General features: G+C 43.9%; 1 protein-coding gene across 1 annotated transcript in view; it reads left to right on the top strand.

The window, feature by feature from the left end:
- The window catches only part of LOC124620070 (ankyrin repeat domain-containing protein 65-like), a 71,262-nt gene that overhangs the window by 30,827 nt on the left and 19,799 nt on the right, over nt 1-20,636 (top strand). The window contains exon 3 of the mRNA XM_047146737.1: nt 8,688-8,957. Coding sequence (XP_047002693.1) covers nt 8,688-8,957 — 270 coding nt within the window. The remainder of the gene's footprint in view (nt 1-8,687; nt 8,958-20,636) is intronic.

Raw genomic sequence — 20,636 nt, 5'->3', positions numbered from 1 at the left:
CCCAATAATGGTAGCGTTTTATTGGGTGTGCAAAAGACAGTTTTTACTCTGTGCTTCTTCAATATGCGTCCGATTTTCCCCGATAGTGCGCCAGTTTACGGTGTAAAGGCAGTTGCTGCCTCTTCCTCCGTGACCTTCCACATTCACAGGTTGTACTGTTGTGGTGGGTGGAGAGCGCTCCTAATCAGCCATTCTGGTTACCCGTTTTCAAAGGTGTTCCTGCTCCTGGGGTAGACTCTCTGCGGCTGTAATGGTGCGCGCCCTTTCTACCAGCGTTTTTGGCACCCATTCCTCTTCGGAGGCAGGTGACAGCTGTATGCATTCCAACACTGGTCAATATGCATTTTCTTCCAGCACGCACCGTGTCCCAGGGTGCCACCAGCTCATCTCTTGATCATGACGTCCAAGAATGATAATCTACCTTCTGATTCGGACTCCACAGTGAATTAGATGTTGGGATTACGGAGTTCAAATGTGTAAGGAAGTCAAGAAGTTTGTCCGTTCCTTGTTGCCAGATGACGAACGTGCCATCCATATACCGAAAAAAATAAGTGCGTTTCTATTCGGATGACGCGAGGACTTCCTCTTCTAAGGACCCATACACAAATCCGCGACCACAGGCGAGAGTGGGCTTCTCACTGCGACTCCTTCCATTTGATCGTGGTATTCTCCATCAAACAGAAAATACGTGGAGGTCAGGACATGCCTGGAAAAATCGTCGGTCATCTTGTCAAATTTCTAAGTTACAAGCTGTAGTGACTCTCGTAGAGGTACCCTGGTGAACACACGAAACGACATCAAAACTTATCACGATATCTGAGTCTTTCACCCTGAAGTTGAGGCGTTTTACAAAATGCACAGAATTGCGAATATGGTGAGTGCATTTACCACATAAGGGCTTGGATTCCCGTCAGTTATTTCTCCAGTAAATACGTACGTGCCCTAAAGTTGTTGACGGTGGAACGTAACGCCGCCCCATTTTTATGGACCTTTCGGACTCAATTACGTCTTGGTGGTACAGGTCTATGAGGTAACAGTTTCTTTGCGACTCCCTCTGGTAAATCCGTGTCCTTGAGAAGAGCGCTAGTCTTGTTCCCCACTTTTTTTCTGTGGTCATATTTGACCTTCGTGTAGGAGTCGTCATCTATCAGGCTTTTCATCTTCTCAATGTTGTCCTTGTGAGAAAGAATAACAGTAGCGCTGCCTTTGTCAAGCCGGCCGGTGTGGCTGTGCGGTTCTAGGCGCTGCAGTAGGGAACCATGTGACCGCTACGGTCGCAGGTTCGAATCCTGCCTCGGGCATGGATGTGAGTGATGTCCTTAGGTTAGTTAGGTTTAAGTGGTTCTAAGTTCTAGGGGACTGATGACCACAGATGTTAAGTCCCATAATGCTCAGAGCCATTTGAACCATTTTTGTCTTTGTCGTCAAGTAAGACAACAATCTCAGGGCACTCTTTTATGTACCTAATAGCCGCCCTTTCTCTGCTGATAATGTTCGACTTCGAACGGTTAATTCTTATCAGACTACAGCATGCTACACGACGTACTTCTTCGGCTGCTTCAGGCCGTATTCGCGCCACAGCCCGTTCAATTTCGCTGACGATGGCCGCGACCGAACTGAGGGGTGGTATCGAATTTAAGCCCCTTCTCCAGAACTGACGCCGTACCGTCACTCAGGTTCACGTCACTCAGATCGATCAGCATATTGCACGGTGCCTCCAGCGATGGTTTGTCAGAAATATGAACAAGCAGATGGAGTCGCAATGAGCACCCCACTATCGCCCATGATCGCGAATTTGTATATGTAGTACTTCCTCGGAAATAACAGCCTGAATGATTTCCGAGGAAACGCTTCCTTGTTCCTCTCTGCTGTGTCCAAGATTTTCGGATTTTCCGAAGTATTACCCGGTTATCCTTCCGACCCCGCTACAATACCGGCAAGCCGTCGCTGTATTGTCAGCGGTCAGGTGCCCCGACTGTCCTTCTTGGCTACTTCCTGTGTCAAGCAGGACCAACACACCAGTGCGGGCTTTTCCACCCAAGGCTTCAGTTACACCTGCCGTTTCATTTCCACTGGCGTTCCAGCGTCTACTAGTAGAGGCAATCATTCATTACGCCGTTGTGATAATAGACACTCCATTTCTTTTCACACAATGGGCGTTAACAGCTATTTACAAGGTGTACGTGACAATGTCAGTCTTCTTTAAATATTCATATACACAATGTACAACCTATCAAATGATACCTAATTCCGGTTGTAAATCACGGCAAAGTATGTAGATGAGTACTGTAAAGTGCGAAATTATAGCCACTTTACAACCTATCTTCATATGAAGAGAAAAACGACAGAGTAGGAGGTTACATCTGCTCAAGAGACTAAGCATGTCGAAACAACTATTTCTCAGAAGTGGTACCACTTTAAGGAAATACAGACTTTTAGACTTCTGATGGTCCACATGCTAAAGATGTTTCACTAATTTGTTTAGGTCGCAATTGATATTAAACGATTTTGGTAATCGGCGTGCCGTAAAAGTTTGCTGCTGTATCAGTGGACTTGTAGCGAAATAACGTAATGACAGGTTTAGAAGGTTTCTGAGCTTGACTTTCCTATGAAAAGAAAGGAAGTAGGTAGGTAGTTTGTTGTAAACATCGACGAAAAGCAAAACTAACATGCACAGTTAGAAATCGTCTGCCAGAGAGGCATTAAAATCTTGAGCAAAATAGCAACAATTGGTCAAACAATATTTCAGCTGCGACTCCGTCCGTCACTCGTTATTTTAATGCCTAGGTAGCAGAATTCCTTAAGTTCCTCTACTTCGTGACCATCAATCCTGATATTAACTTTTTCGCTGTTATCATTTCTATTACTTCTCGTTACCTTCGTCTATCTGCGATTAGTCTCAATCCATACTCTGTACTCATCAGACTGTTCATTTCATTCAGCATATCGTGCAATTCTTTTTCACTTTCACTCAGGATAGCAATATCACCAGCGAATCGTATCATTGATGTCCTTTCACCTTTAGATTTAATTCCAGTCCTGAACCTTTCTTTTATTTCCATCATTGCTTCCTCGATGTACAGATTGAACTGGAGGGGCTAAAGACTACATCCATGTCTTAAACCGTTTTTAATACGAGCAGTTCGTTCTTGGTCGTCCACTCTTATTATTCCCGTTTGGATGTTGTACATATTGTATATGACCCGTCTATACCTATAGCTTACCCATATTTTTCTCAGAATTTCTAACATCTTGCGCCAATTTACATTGTGAAACGCTTTTTCCAGGTCGACAAATCCTATGAACGTGTCTTGATTTTTCTTTAGTCTTCCTCCCATTATTAACCGCAACGTCAGAATTGCCTTCTTCGTGCCTTTACCTTTCTTAAAGCGAAACTGATCGTCATCTAGAGCATGCTCAATTTTCTATTCCATTCTTCTGTATATTATTCTTGTCAGCAACTTGGATGCATGAGCTGTTAAGCTGATTGTGCGATAATTCTCCCACTTGTCAGCTCTTGCCGTCTTCGGAATTGTGTGGATGATGTCTTTCAGAAAGCCAGATGGTATGTCGCCAGACTCATACATTCCACACATCAACGTGAATAGTCATTTTCTTGCCACTTCCCCAACGACTTTAGAAATTCTGCCTTACTTGATCTTAAATCCTCCACAGATCTGTTAAATTCTGATTCTAATGCCGGGTCCCCTATCTCTTCTAAATCGACTCCTGAAATGGAAATGAACGTTTGGCGTCATTGGCCGGGAGGCCCCTTGCGGGGCAGGTCCGGCCGCGTTGGTGCAGGTCTTATTACATTCGATGCCACATTGGGTGGCCTGCGCGCCGGATGGGGATGAAATGATGATGAAGACAACACAACACCCAGTCCGTGAGCGGAGAAATCTCAGGCCCAGCCGGGGACTGAACCCGGGCCCGTAGGACGGCAATCCATCACGCTGACCACTCAACGATCGGGGCGACTCCTGTTTCTTCTTCTGTCACATCAGACAAATCTTCCCCCTCATAGAGACTTTCAATGTTTTCTTCCCATCTATCCGCTCTCCCGTCTGCATTTAACAGTGGAATTCCCGTTGCACTCTTAATGTTATCACCCTTGCTTTTAATGTCACCGAAGGTTGTTTTGATTTTCCGGTATGCTGACTCATTCCTACCGACAATCATTTCTTTTTAGATTTCTTCACATTTTTCATGCAGTGATTTCGTCTTAAATTCCCTGTACTTCCTGTTTATACTCTTTCCACCTATCCCATCTCTCCTCTGCATTTAACAGTGGAATTCCCGTTACGATCTTAATATTACCAATCTTGCTTTTAATTTCACCGAAGGCTATTTTGACTTTCCTATACGCTGAATGAGTCCTTCCGACAGTCATATCTTTTGCTATTTCTTCAAATTTTTCGTCCAGCCATTTCATCTTAACTTCCCTCCACTTACTGTTCATTTTCATTCTCAATGACTTATATTTCTGTATTCCGGAATTTTCCTTCACATTATTATACTTTCTTCTTTCATCGATCACCTGAAGAATTTCTTCTGTTACCCATCTTTTCTTCGCAGTTACTTTCTTTGTATCTATGTTTTTCTGTCCAACTCCTGTGACGGCTCTTTTTAAGGATGTCCATTCCTCTTCAACTGTACTGCATACTGATCTGTTCCTTATTGCTGTGTATATAGCCTCAGAAATCTTCAAGGGTACCTCGTCACTCCTTCCGTATCCTGTTCCTTTGGGTATTGGTTCTTCCTGACTTTTAAACTTCAGCATACTCTTCGTCACTACTATACTATCATCTGAGTCTATATCTACTCCTGTATATGCCTGTCTGATCATGATGTAATCTAACTGGAATCTTCCCGTATCACCTGGCCTTTTCCAAATATATCTCCTCTTCTTGTGATTCTTGAACAGAGTATTTGCTACTAGCAGCTGAAGTTTATTACAGAACTCTATCTTTCTCCTCTCTCATTCCTTTCCCAAGCCCATATTCTCCTGTAACCTTTTCTTCTACTCCTTCCCCTACTACTGCATTCCAGTCCCCCATGACTATTAGATTTTCATCTCCCTTCACATACTGTATTACCCTTTCAATATCCTCATACACTTTCGCTATCTTTTCATCTTCAGCTTGCGACGTCGGCATGTATACCTGAATTATCGTTGTTGGTGTTGGTTTGCTGTCAATTCTGATAAGAATAACCCTATCTCGGAACTGTTCACACTAACACACTCTCTGCCCTATCTTCAATCGAGTACATAGGGATATCATCGAACGACAACTCCAGCATCATCCACAAAAAGCGTTAACCACCCCTGTTTTGACCGACAAAGTGCTACAGGCGTGGAACGCCATGCCACAAACTGACGTCTGGCCTCCGTACAACACAGTGCATGCACGTCTGTATGCTTGAATTAAACATCTGGCGGTTTCACCGATTATTAATGTGCCAGAATTTCACATTTACAATGGCTTACTTTGCACTTGCATTAACATGTAATCTTGCAATATTACCAATGTTAAATATGTTACCAAGACAAATGTATTCCTGAAATTTTATTAATTTTCATCAATTATTTTTTTGGCTTTTCTTCCAACAGCATATTTTAACATAATTTTAAATGTATAATTCAGCGTCATGGTGCTGAAGGGGAAAAATGGACATAAAATATCTACATAAAAACATTTATTAAAGAAATGGAAATAATTTGCAAGCTCCTTTTTGTCATCTGTCGCTCAAAGATATATGCTAATCCGGAATCCAGAGGGGACATGTTGCTGGATCACAAATTTTGTGGTTTATAACTCTGGACTACACTACTATACACTTCATTATACAGTCATACACTACACCACACTGCACTACTGTACTTGAAATAAGAACCGAGCTAGATTCCTACTTTGTCTGGCCGGCCGGTGTGGCCGAGCGGTTCTAGGCACTACAGTCTGGAACCGCACGACCGCTACGGTCGCAGGTTCGAATCCCGCCTCGGGCATGGATGTGTGTGATGTCCTTAGGTTAGTTAGGTCTAAGTAGTTCGAAGTTCTAGGGGACTGATGACCACAGCAGTTAAGTCCCATAGTGCTTAGAGCCATTTGAACCTACTTTGTCTGCATAGTTAGCCCCCCAGTATGCTGAGATACAGCTCAGGATTCACAGAGCCTCTGCTGCTGTGACACCCACGATGTAGAGATAGGGAGGCGGCTGTCAGGATTCAGGAAATCCTTACTGGTCTTCCCCAAGGCCAATCGCCTCACTGCTTCCGGAAGGTTGTTGTAAGTCGATGTTCTGCTGTCGCATCCCACGTTACCATGACGTATGATCTCTTGTTTGTTGTCACTCCACTATGTAGGCCTGCAGTTCATAAGCCGATATTTTAGCTGTCAGCGAGTTCCAATTATGCCACAGTTCCTCATACCTTGTTATGTTATAGACTGTAGAATTACGAATAACTTCCCTGTCCTGATTTATTTCATCTTGTCTAATGGCAACATACCCAGATTATATGGTATGAGAATCCGGTTGACCACATTCGCAAATATTTGTGGTGCGTTGTCACATTTTCAGCAAGTAACTGAAATTTCAACGATGTCCCGATAGATAGTGTATAGGTCCCATGGTCGGAAGGAATGTGACACTCTTTTTTTGGTTTTATTCTGGGAAGGAAGTGGTAAATTCTTCTCCCAGTTTTTGCCTCGTCCCAGATTTATGGCGGTTCCTTATTCGATGTGGCTCTTGTTCCCAGTATCTCCTTTAACTTACTACACTACTGGCAATTAAAATTGCTACACCAAGAAGAAATGCAGATGATAAACGGGTATTCATTGGACAGATATATTACACTAGAACTGATATGTGATTACATTTTCACGTAATTTGGGTGCATAGATCCTGAGAAATCAGTACCCAGAACAACCATCTCTGGCCGTAATAACGGCCTTGATGCGCCTGGGCATTGAGCCAAACAGACCTTGGATGGCGTGTTGTACAGGTACAGCTGCCCATGCAGCTTCAACACAATTCCACAGTTCATCAAGAGTAGTGACTGGCGTATTGTGTTGAGCCAGTTGCTCGGCCACCATTGTCCAAACGTTTCCAATTGGTGAGAGATCTGGAGAATGTGCTGGCCAGGGCAGCAGTCGACCATTTTCTGTATCCAGAAAGGCCAGTACAGGACCTGCAACATTCGGTAGTGCATTATCCTGCTGAAATGTAGGATTTACAGGGATCGAATGAAGGGTAGAGACCGTGTCGTAACACATCTGAAAAGTAACGTCCACTGTTCAAAGTGCCATCAATGCGAACAAGAGGTGACCGCGACGTGTAACCAATGGCACCCCATACCATCACGCCGGATGATACGCCAGGATGGCGATGACGAATATACGCTTCCAATGTGCGTTCACCGTGATGTCGTCAAACTCGGATGCGACCATCATGATACTGTAAACAGAACCTGGATTCATCCGAAAAAATGACATTTTGCCATTCGTGCACCCAAGTTCGTCGTTGAGTACACCATCGCAGGCGCTCTTGTCTGTGATGCAGCGTCAAGGGTAACCGCAGCCATGGTCTCCGGGCTGATAGTCCATGCTGCTGTAAACGTCGTCGAACTCTTCGTGTGGATGGTTGTTCTCTTGGAAACGTCCCCATCTGTTGACTCAGGGATCGAGACGTGGCTGCACGATCCGTTACAGCCATGCAGATAAGATGCCTGTCATCTCGACTGCTAGTGATACGAGGCCGTTGGGATCCAGCGTGGCGTTCCGTATTACCCTCCTGAACCCACCGATTCCATATTCTGCTAACAGTCATTGGATCTCGACCAACGCGAGCAGCAATATCGCGATACGATAAACCGCAATCGCGATAGGCTACAATACGACCTTTATCAAAGTCGGAACGTGATGGAACACATTTCTCCTCCTTACACGAGGCATCACGACAACGTTTCACCAGGCAACGCCGGTCAACTGCTGTTTGTGTATGAGAAATCGGTTGGAAACTTTGCTCATGTCAGCACGTCGTAGGTGTCGCCACTGGCTCCAAACTTGTGTGAATGCTCTGAAAAGCTAATCATTTCCATATCACAACATCTATTTCCTGTCAGTTACATTTCGCGTGTGTAGCATGTCATATTCGTGGTGTAGCAATTTTAATAGCCAGTAGTGTAACTAACGCTCATGAGCTTTAGCGCAAACACTTGAAGGAAATCAGATTTACAATGTCATGGCAGCGCTATTGGAGTTACTGTTGCACGCCTGGCGCGAAATTAGAATAATCGTCTTTGAGATACAGAAACTCACCCGCCAACTTCCGTTTATGTCGCACAACTTCTATTTGGTGTTGCGTTTTTTTTTTTTTGTCGGTGTATCACGTGCTAATTTCATGCCAGTTCATGTGCATTATTTTGTCAGATGCTGTATGTACATAACAGAATAATGAAAATAGGAAATAAATAAGTGTGGGTGTTGACAAAATATCGCGATAGCAACGTGACTATAAACCTAAAAGTGTTCTAGCTTCAAATTTTTTTTGACTGTGGCTCAAGGATCTCAGGGTAATGGCGTACAACAGATGCCAGTATCGAGTATACCCCTCGCATCCAGCTGAGCCTCACCTCCGTGTCCTCAGCCGGCAGTAGACTGAGGATGAGTGGCGTCCGTTTGCAGAACCACGAGCCGGCCTGCGCGCTGCTGCTGGAGTCCGGAGCGGAGCCGGACGCACGCGACCACCACGGCCGCACTGCGCTGCACGCGGCGGCGCGCCTGGGCCACGAGGGGGTGGCGCGGCTGCTGCTGGCCGCGGGGGCGGACGCCGGCGCCGCCGACGAGCTGGGCGCCTCGCCGCTGCACGCCGCCTCCAGGGAGGGCCGCCGCAGCCTCGCCCGCCTCCTCCTGGAGCGCGGCGCTCCCGTCTCCGCACACGACGCACTGTGGCAGGTAGGCATTATGGATCGACTGTTTTCAAGTCCCAATTCTTCCGGTTGTTAATTGCATTTTGTTTATCTGGCTCTCTTGCATTATATTAAGTTGCCCATGATGTTACAAAGATTGGATGATTTATTAATGAGAAAGAGCTTCCCAAAATTAGCAAGTCACACGCATTGGCCCACCTCTGGCCCTAATGCAAGCAGTTGGTTTGACATTTATTGACACAGTTGTTGGATGCCTTCCTGCGTGATATCGTGCCACATTCGATCCATTTGGAAAGTTAGATCATCGAAATAGAGAGGTGGATGGAGGGCTGTGCCCATAATGCTCCAAACGTCGTCATCTCGTGGGAAATCCAGCGACTTGCTTGCCAAGACAGGGTTTGCCAAGCACGAAGACAAATAGCAGAACCTCTCACCGTGTGTGGGCCGGCATTATGTTGCTGAAATACAAGCCCAGGTTGGCTTGCTTTGAAGGGCAACCAAACGGGGCGTAGAATATTGCCAGTGTACCGTTGTGTTCTAAGGTGCCACGGATGACAACAAGAGTAGTCCTGCTATCGAAAGAAACTGCACCCTGGATCGTCACTACCACTACCAGGCGACAGGCAGGTTGGCTCAGAATGGTTCAAATGGCTCGGAGCACTATGGGACTTAACATCTGAGGTCATCAGTCCCCTAGAACTTAGAACTACTTAAACCTAACTAACCTAAGAACATCACCAGCATTTGAGGCCGACTGCAGTACAATTTTACTGTCACCAACTTATATTTCGCGGAAAGACCACAAAGATAAGATGAGAGAGATTAGGGCTCGTACAGAGGCATATAGGCAGTCAATTTTCCCTCGTTCCGTTTGCGAGTGGAACAAGGAGAGGAGATGCTAGTTGTGGTACGAGGTACACTCCGCCACGCACCATATGGTGGATTGCGGAGTATGTATGTAGATGTAGATGTAGATCACACACATCCATGCCCGAGGCAGGGTTCGAACCTGCGACCGTAGCGGTCGCGCGGTTCCAGACTGAAGTGCCTAGAACCACTCGGCCACACAGTCTGGCAGTCAGGTTGGTATCCAACCGCTCTCCCCAGACACGTCGTCTCTCGTCATTGGGACTCATTTCGACGTGGAACTCATCACCGAGGACAATTCTACCCCAATCATTGCAACTCCAGGACGAAGACGTCTCTGCAGAAGCCGGCGACTGTGGAGAGGTACCAGTTTGACTATGGCCCGCCATACGGCCCCACAACTGTGAATGATGGGCTGGAGTGTCATTACTTTTCATAGTAGCACACATTTGGTTGTCATTGGTGGTACACTTACTGCACAACGCTACGTCGACGATTTTCTACGTCCCGTCCCTTTGATGGCAAGCCATCCTGCACTTACATTTCAGCAAGATAGTGCTCGCCAACAAACAGCGTTAGTTCCCACTGCTTCTCTTCCTACCTGCCGAGCCATATCTTTGTCAGCAATGTTGCCGAATTCTCAACAGCTGAGAACATTCGAAGCATTATGGATAGCGCCCTGCAACCATCTCGGGATTTTGACCTCACCCGAAAATTTCAAAGAATTTGGGACGATAGGCCTCATAAGGACATCCAACAGGTCTGTGAATCAATTCCGAGACGAAAAACTGATTGCGTAAGGGCTATATATGGACCAATGCGTTGTTGACTTGCTCATTTCGTGAAGCTTTTTCTCATAAATAACACTGCCAATATTTTTGAAATTGTAACCCTTTGTTTGTTTGTACATGTACATCATATCTGCCGATTTTAGTTCTACAGCATTCAGATAAAGCTATCGTGTTGCGTCGTTTTTTTTTCCTTTTTTGACTTAGAGTGTGTCATACACAAGGACCAGTGGACGCAGTACCTTATATAGCATAACACCAATGTATTTCCATAATGTTGGTAGAGATTTTTAGCAGCGGTTAGAGGTAATTAGAGTGCCTTTCTCTGAAGTTCCTGCTCGTTTTAACCAGCGTGGCCGCAAGGTTACTCGCGGCGTTTTGCGTCGTATTGTGATTCTGTGGACGGGAATGGGCTCTGCGTTGCCGTGATTGTCCGTTTCGTTGACACTTTCTTTGACTGTTATGCGCATTGAAACCAGGCATCTCAGGCCAATGTGGCTTTGGTATTAGTTGTGTGTTGGAGGCAACTCCTAAGGTGCCGAAAATTTATGCTCCACATGAAGATCGCCGTGTCGACTTTTGCATGCAACGTGGACAAAATTCCATGTGCGACTCGCATGTTTGCTGTGAAATGTGTGAATAGAAACGGCCTCACAACTGATATTTGTGCGACACCAGCATTGACGTCAGTGAGCATTCCATGCCGGATGTTCTCACTGAGTTTATGTGCGAAGGGATGAAGAAGGACAATTGGAAGACTTGTGGCTGCTAGTGCATGCTAAAACGAAAGAGAGTGAGTTCGACTATACCTCCAAAACCCTTACACATTCTGTACACACTTCTGGCAATACAACCGATGCATTTAAATATCTTAGATGGCTACAAACGCGTTCGCTCCTACCCTAAAAACAATGGGAAACTCTTCCGAAATCGAGTCAGAGAGATATTTCCTGCTGATAGTAGGCGTTGCACCATATGCAGCGCGCTTCACAATTCCTGTTCAGCCCATGTAGAGGTTGTAGAGCGGCCTGAGTATATAAAGTTTTGTTAATAACCCGTGCTCGAAAATGTACCATTTAGAAATAAGAGATGTCTGAACATCGAATGGCCTTCAGATCTCTCCTTTCACGGTACACACACAAAATGAGAAGAGTGCGCTGTTGTCAGTCTCCATCGTAATTAAGACATCACATATTATTTTTGCCCGACTACAACAACGGCTACCAGAAACTAGTACGTTCACAGCCGGGAGCACTGACTGTGGTACTCCATGGACGTGCTGCTAACCTTTGAAGAGTACGTCTTTCGTCTCATAGAAGGGAACACGACAGTGACTATTCAAAACACTAATCGTGCCATGTGTTCCAGCACAGCACAGAGATCAGAGTTCATTGTTTTCGCTGTATGGATACCGGGATGTGCGTACCGTGAAATAAGACATTTGAAAGTGACCCGATCATGAAATTTATTTTCCATCCAAACGGTACTTTTCCGGAAACGAGATCCTTCTCAAATGTTTATGTAATATGTGCCCTCTACAACGTCTAGAACCTGGTAATAGGATTTTTAAAACCCTGTGTATTTGGTATATTGGAAAACAAGAGCACACTACGACGGTACGACTTGTCGCATGACTACGGACGTGTAGCCAGATCTTGTACTGGCCATCCATGTGACACTCTAGCGCAGCATGAACATACGTATGACATCGGTTACACCGTCAGCGAGAGTGCACCGCTAGTTCCTGCTACTAATAAGGCGAGTATACCGTTGGCTTTTTGCATATTTTTACAAGCTTCAAACAGGAGCGGCTGCAGTAATGGATAGGAACTGTGATTGTTGTGTACAGATGCGAGCTGAGTTGGCGACCCTTCGCTCACAACTCCAGGCCGCGTTGGCTTCTGTCACACAGCTTGAGGCTACTGCCAAGGGGCGTCACTGTGGGGGATCGGACGCGGGGATTCGAGGGACGTCGAGCACGTCCAACGGTTCCTCTGATCGGTCCACTGCTGTGACTGCCCCTGGTACTGCCTGCACTGAGGTTGACACCACACCCGTGGTCTAGTGGGAGATCATTCCAAAGTCTGGCAGGCAGCGAAAGATTTTCCGAGGGGCCGATCATAGGGCCTCCCCTGTTCGTTTGACGAACAGGTTTCGGGTGTTATCTGTGGCTGACGATGTCTCTGAGCCGAATGCAATCGTCCACCGTGTTCCAGAGGAAGCTTCTCGGCCGACAAGGTCTGGGCATTCGCAGGTGCTGGGTTTTGCTGGTAGGTGGGAGCTCCAACGTTAGGCGCGTAATGGGGCCCCTTAGGAACATGGCTGCTAAGGAGGGGAAGGAAGCCGGTATGCACTCTGTGTGCATTCCGGGGGGACTCATTCGGGATGTGGAAAGGGTGCTTCCGGATGCCATGAAGAGTACAGGGTGCAGCCAGCTGCAGGTGGTGGCTGATGTCAGTACCAATGACGTGTGTCGCTTTGGATTGGAGCAGATTCTGTCTGGTTTTGGGCGACTAGCGGAAATGGTAAAGACTGCCAGATTAAGGCGGAGCTCACCATCTGCAGCATCGTCGATGGAACCGACTGTGGTCCTTTGGTTTAGAGCCGAATGGAGGGTCTGAATCAGAGGCTCAGGCGGTTCTGTGACTGTGTAGGCTGCAGATTCCGCCATCGGGTGGTGGGTTTCTTGGATCCGCTTAATAGGTCAGGAGTCCACTACACACAGGAGGCCGCCACACGTGTAGCAGGGGCTGTGTGGAAGGGACTGGGCGGTATTTTTATGTTAGAGGATCTCAGGGAACCACAGATGGGGCATCTGTCTAAAAGTGGGCAGGTAAAACACAGTAAGGTAGTTGTAGAAACGATTGGTATTGTAGTTGTAAATTGTCGTAGCTGTGTTGGGAAAGAACCAGAGCTCCAAGTCGTAATAGAAAGCACTGAAGCTCAAATATTTGTAGGTACAGAGAGCTGGCTAAAGCCGGAAATAAGTTCTGTCGAAATTTTTTCAAACGATCTAACAGTGTTCTGAAAGGATAGATTAAATGCAGTTGGTGGGGGAGTATTTACTGCTGTCAGAGGTAGTTTGCCTTGTAGCGAAATTGAAGTAGATTGTTCGTGTGAAGTAGTATGGGTAGAGGTTATACCTGATAATCGGACTAAACTATTAACTGGATCGTTTTACCGACCCCCCGACTCAGAAGATATAGTTTCTGAACAGTTCAAAGAAAACTTGAGTCTCATTTCAAATAAGTATCCCGCTCATACAATTATAGTCGGTGGTGACTTCAATCTGCCCTCGATATTCTGGAAAAATTATGCGTTTAAACCCGGCGGCAGGCATAAAACGTCACCCGAAATTGTACTGAATGCATTCTCAGAAAACTCTCTTGAACAATTAGTTCATGAGCCCACTCGAAGCGTAAATGGATGCGAAAGCATACTTGACCTTTTAGCAACAAATAATCCTGGACAAATAGTGAGTATTGTGACGAATACAGGGATTAGCAACCATGAGGCAGTTGCTGCTAGGCTGAATACCGTAACACCTACAACCATCAAAAAGAAACGCAAAGTATATCTATTTAAAAAATCTGATAAAAATGCTCTTAACGCCTTCACTCCTTCCGATCTGATCATGTAAGTGCAGAAAAGTTGTGAAATGTTTCCAAAGTGATTGTATCGACAGCAATTGAGAGATACATACCACATAAATTAATAAGTGATGGTACTGATCCCCCATGGTACACAAAACGGGTCAGATCGTTGTTGCAGAAGCAACGAAAAAAAGCATGCCAAATTTAAGGGGCTCCGGAACGCCCTATACTTGCAATGTTAAAATAACGCTTATAAATTACATCTTTCCTCACAAAGTATTTGAGGTAGGAAGTGTGACTTTCTACACATTATTTATTGGAATATGGGCTACAACTTAACACAGGGATTTTACAAAATTTTAGTTCAGTTATTAAAGATGATTTTTTTCAATTGTAATGAAAATTCACAACATTTTTTGCAATTTTTTATTTATATATTCAAAAATATACAGTTTTTTGGAAAAAGTCTGTGTTAAATTATGCAGAAGGTACTGTGTAACATTTACTGAAAGTTTGAAACAAATATGTTTGGAAGATCCTTAGAAAACATGTAATTAGCATGAGAAAATAAAAGTTTTGGGAATCGAGCGACAAAGATTGGATTAACTTTTTAGTGCATTCCAGGTCCATAGGATGGATTATCTTCATCCTCTGCAAACTCCTCCTCCAGCTTCCTCTGGTTCCTCCTCCTGTTTACTCTTGCTTGTAATTCTAGACTCTTTACAGCCCTGTCTGCAGCCCGAAGGCGTTCCTTGTCTAAAGCAAGCATCGCTCGTTGTTGTGTTCGTAGATTTTGCTACCATTTTCTTCAGTTGCAGTTACTGCAACACTGTTCCAAAAGGTGGTCATGTATGAACACTTATCACATTTCAGTTGTATTTCACTAGCAAGTCCTACGTGCTTTATTATGGAGAGTTCCAGACCAACTTCACTACAATGAATACATCTTACACAGTTTGAAAAAATTCCTTTGAGAACCGACATATCAAATATTTCATTCACATCCGATTCGCCCATAAAACATTCATAGTTTTCACTCATTGAACCAAGCTTCTTCTGTGAAGTATTTTCTTTCCCACTTTGACTGCTATGGGCAGGTGTACTTGAGAGGTTAGGTTCACTCACTTGGTTATCGTCTTTATTGTTTACAGTAATAACACATACCTTTGGTTTCCAACATTTCTCCTTTTCTTAAATGCCTTCAGAGGATTTCTAATAACTTTACTTTTACTCATTATTATACTTCAACAAAACAGAGACTCAAGAAACAGAATTAATTACGAATATTTTCGAGATAACGAAAGAGTAAATAAACATGAAACAATCGACAATCACACCAGCGATATATATTGAACCATCACAGGTTAGCCACAACACATACTTTATCTCACATCACTAAAATGTAGCTGATGAATACGGACGTTAATAATAACACCATTTGACAGCAGTTTAACAGCGCCACAGTGGGTCACGCCCATGTAGAACACATTTCAAAAAAAATTTAAAAATAGTTGTAGTCTTCGGAATTGAATAAATTATATATCTATTAAAAGGTAATAGTCTGCAGATCCTGAAAACGCAAAAAAGTAAAAATTGAACTTTTCATTATTTTGAGCCTTTCCGGAGCCCCTTAAAAGAACGCAAAATCCCCAAGATTGTCAAAGTTTTACAGAAGTTCGAAACATAGCGCATAGTTCTAATGCGAGATGCCTTTAATAATTTCCACAACGAAATTCTGTCTCGAAATCTGGCAGAAAACCCAAAGAGATTCTGGTCATACATAAAGCACACCAATGGCAAGACGCAATCAATACCTTCACTGCGCTATAACAACGGTGAAATTACTGATGACAGTGCCACTAAAGCAGAGTTATTAATCGAGGTTTTCCGAAACTCCTTCACCAAAGAAGACAAAGTAAACTTTCCTGAATTCCAATAAAGAACAAATGCCAAGATGAGAAACATAGAAGTAGATATCTTCGGTGTAACAAAGCAGCTTAAATCACTTAATAAAGGAAAGGCCTCCGGTCGAGGTTGGATACCAGTCAGATTTCTCTCACAGTATGCTGATAAAATAGCTCCGTATCTAGCAATTATATACAACCACTCGCTCACAGAAATATCCGTACCTAAAGACTGGAGAATTACTCAAGTCACACCAATACCCAAAAAGGGAAGTAGGAGTAATCCGCTGAATTACTGGCTTATAACACTTACGTCGATTTGCAGTAGGGTTTTGGAACACATAATACTGTATTCGAACATTTTGAAGTACCTCGAAGAAAACGATTTATTGACACATAGTCAGCACGGATTCAGAAAATATCGTTCTTGTGAAACACAACTAGCTCCTTATACTCATGAAGTAATCAGTGCTATCGACAGGGGATGTTAATTGATACCATATTTTTAGATTTCCAGAAGGCTTTCGACACCGTTCCTCACAAGCGTCTTCTAACCAAAATGCGTGCCTACTGAATATCGCCTCAGTTGTGCCACTCTATTCGTGATTTCCTGTCAGAAAGGCCACAGTTAGTAGTAATAGAGGGGAAGTCATCGATTAAAACAGAAGTAATATCCGGCATTCCCCAAGGAAGTGTTATAGGCCCTGTGTTGTTCCTGATCTATATTAACGACATAGAAGACAATCTGAATAGCCGTCTTAGATTGTTTGCAGATGATGCTGTCATTTACCGTTTTGTAAAGACGTCAGATGATCAAAACGACTTGCAAAAAGATTTAGATAAGATACCTATATGGTGCTAAAAGTGGCAATTGACCCTGAATAATGAAAAGTGTGAAGTTATTCACATGGGTACTACAAGAAATCAGTTAAATTTCGATTACGCGGCAAGTCACACAAATCTGATGGCTGTAAATTCAGCTAAATACTTAAGGATTACAATTACAAATAACCTAAATTGGAACGATAACATAGATAATATTGTGGGTAGAGTAAACCAAAGACTGCGATTCATTGGCAGAACACTTAGAAGGTGCAAAAGGACTGCTTACGCCACGCTTGCCCACCCTATTCTGGAGTACTGCTGTGCGGTGTGGGATCCGCATCAGGTGGCACTGACGGATGACATCGAAATAGTACAAAGATGGGCAGATCGTTTTGTATTATCCCGAAATAGGGGAGATTGTGTAACAGACATGATACGTGAATTGGAGTGGCAATCATTAAAACGAAGGCGTTTTTCGTTGCGACGGGATCTTCTCATGAAATTTCAATCACCAGTTATCTCCTCCGATTGCGAAAACATTCTGTTGGCACCCACCTACATAGGGAGAAATGATCATCACGATAAAATCAGGGCTCGCACAGAAAAATTTATGTGCTCGTTTTTCCCGTGTGCCGTTCGAGAGTGGAACTGTAGAGAGACAGCTAGAAGATGGTTCATTGGACCCTCTGCCAGGCACTTTATTGTGAATAGCAGAGTAAGCACGTCGATGTAGATGTAGATATCATTTCGTAACTGCATGGTTACGGACACCGATACAAGCTATCTCGAAGGACATGAACGCTTTACAATTACCACATTCCGTCGTATCTAGTGTGTGCCAAGTTATCTTGGTGAATACTTATGAAATTGCTTTGAATTGGTACGAAGGCACAATGGTCCATGAAAACGTTGATGTAACTCAATACATACACAGTACGAAAAAAATTTTTCGGTGTTTTGCGTATTAAACGGAAGCGTTGAATATATATCTTTATTTGTTGATTAGCAAAGGTTGCTTTGTATAGCAGCCTTTTCAACACTGTACTAGATTTTGCGCAAGGTGATTAACTTTATCAGTTGCGCGGAGGAAACTGAGATACTGCAGATAAGGTCACCATCTCCATAATGAAGCTGAATGATTGACAGCTGTCCAGTTTTACATCTCGTAAAAATGGGAACAGCAGTGAGACGTGATCCAGCAGATTTATGTGGCGGAAAAAAAACATGTAGATCACGTGACGTCATACAGAGAACTTTCCTAGAAGATATTTGAAGTAAGATTTAGAGTACGTTGATCTAAATAATGAAACACTGCACCAGCTACGTGCAGTTAATGATACAGACATTCGGAAAATCTGGACGACTAATTTAGGTTACGCTTTCTTCAGCATTTTGTATATCAAACTGAACAATTTTTCTGGCTGCTGTGGTAGTTTTGTAATGAGTGGGCTTCTTGCTGGACTAAAACAATGTCGAGAAGCAGAGAAAGGAAGAAGGAAGAAAGATTATGGCATCAATTTACAAGAAATCAGATACTATAATTGTAGAAGGACTAAGAAGGAATTACAGCAACCTTTCAAAGTATCTAGCCTGGCCCCGGCCCAACGTAATTTATGAAAACCGTGACAAAGTCGTATATGGATGGTAGGATGCGTTGCTAAGCCCGACTCCTTTCTAATGTTCCTTAATCTGGCACAAATGAAACAAAGAAGAGTAAGACGGAAAGCGTTATCGTAACTCCAGTCGCACCAGCTTCAAGAAACGTTTTGTGCATGGGAATAGGGTTTACTGTTTAAAACCTGCGAGAGCGTGCGTTCCTAGAAAAGTCAACCAATGTTTTGGATGTGGAGGTAGAAAAGCGACTCCTGTAACTTACATACGCTACCAGCTCACTCAGTAATACTGTTCAAGTATTCAACAGAGAACATAAATACCGTTCCGCTGGCTGCAGTGAGGTTTCGCTGCCAGATTTGATTTGATTTAACTCATCCTGTATCTGTGTATAATTGTGGTGTAAGATACAGTGTGTTTCAAAGAAATTGTTCTTGATTAGACAACACTATACCACGTGCGTCATTGAAAATAGAAACCTGCAAACTGTAAATTACGCACAGAACTACAATGTTTTTACTGTCATATAATTATCTCATGATACAAGAATATATATTTTACATGCACCCACATACAACCTTCGGGTGCCTTTGACAATTGCGTTCAGGAAAAAAGTTTTCGTTTACCTTTCACGAATGTTCGATGCGCCCTTCACACGACGCAAGGCTAACTTTCAGACACTATCCAAATTCGTCCCATTCTTTTGCGAGCGTGTCTGGACTTATTGTACGCACTGCAGTTCATACAAGGCGTCACGCTTCGCCCAACGATGTTGGAAGGATAGAAACCCAGAAGGAACAACGTGAGATTAGGCGATCTTGTAGGCCTGTGGCTCAGTGCGATATCAACACGCCCTTACGGTCAGTCCATCGTTTGGGATGCTCATTGATTAGAAATCTTATATTTCGGTGCTACTGTGATGGTGCTCCGTCCAGTTGAAAATGAAATTTTATGTTATCGTGACTGTGGAAGAAGCTATAATGAACAAGCGAGCAACCCTGCAGACAACCACCTTACAACTGGCACCAGGGTAAACAATTCCACGCGAGACCGCTTATAAAACACTAATACGACCACTTCTTGAGTACTTCTCGAGCGTTTGGGATCCCTATCAGGTCGGATTGAGGGAGGACACAGAAGCAATTCAGAGGCGGGCTGCTAGACTTGTTACTGGTGGGTGTGATCATCACGCGAGTGTTACTGAAATGCTTCAGGAACTCGGGTGGGAGTCTCAGGAGGAAAGGAGGCGTTATTTTCGTGAATCGCTACTGACGAAATTTAGAGAACCAGCATTTGGGCTGACTGCAGTACAGTTTTCCTGCCGCCAACTTATATTTCAAGGAAAGACCACAAAGATAAGATAAGAGAGATTAGTGCTCGCACAGAGGCATATAGGCAGTCATTTTTCCCTCTTTCTGTTTGGGAGTGGAACAGGGAGAGAAGATGCTAGTTGTGGTGCGAGGTACCCTCCGCCACGCACGGTATGGTGGATTGCGGAGTATGTATGTAGACGTAGATGTAGATGTAAGTTGAAATTTATCGCAAGCTTATGTTTTCGTTCACTTAGCAAATATAGTCTTGGAAATTTGAATCTTTTTGAAACACTTTGTACGTGGAATGACCTTCGAAAGATTTTATCCTTATTTTATTTCGTAGAGGAACATTTTATTCCTTATTTCTAATACGACTAAATGTACCCACAATAGTTGCGACTCTCTGGTGACCAGAAGTCAGTTATAACGTTCAAACCGAAGTATTGTGTTTCAAAGGAAGCGCTAATATTAAGATGCTAACATTAAGGTACAACAGGACAGTAGCTATCACGTAAGACAGACGGAGGACACGAGGTACTTAGCGGACCTTAATGTACGAGGTGTGTGTGCTGTGCTTTGGAAAGAACGTCTTTACGACAGGCAATGTGTGGTTGCGCTTTCTCTTGCTTATATAAGAAATCCTCCATAAATATGTCGTAACTCTGAACTCTGGTAGAGCGAGGTGAAAGAGTGTGTGTGTGTGTGTGTGTGTGTGTGTGTGTGTGTGAGAGAGAGAGAGAGAGAGAGAGAGAGAGAGAGAGAGAGAGAGAGAGAGAAAGAGAATGAGAGAGAGGGAATTTTGA

Source organism: Schistocerca americana, chromosome 6, assembly GCF_021461395.2.
Source record: "Schistocerca americana isolate TAMUIC-IGC-003095 chromosome 6, iqSchAmer2.1, whole genome shotgun sequence".
Lineage (NCBI taxonomy): Eukaryota > Metazoa > Arthropoda > Insecta > Orthoptera > Acrididae > Schistocerca > Schistocerca americana.
Note: the sequence above shows the minus strand (reverse complement) of the source record. Positions and strands in the feature narration are given on the sequence as shown.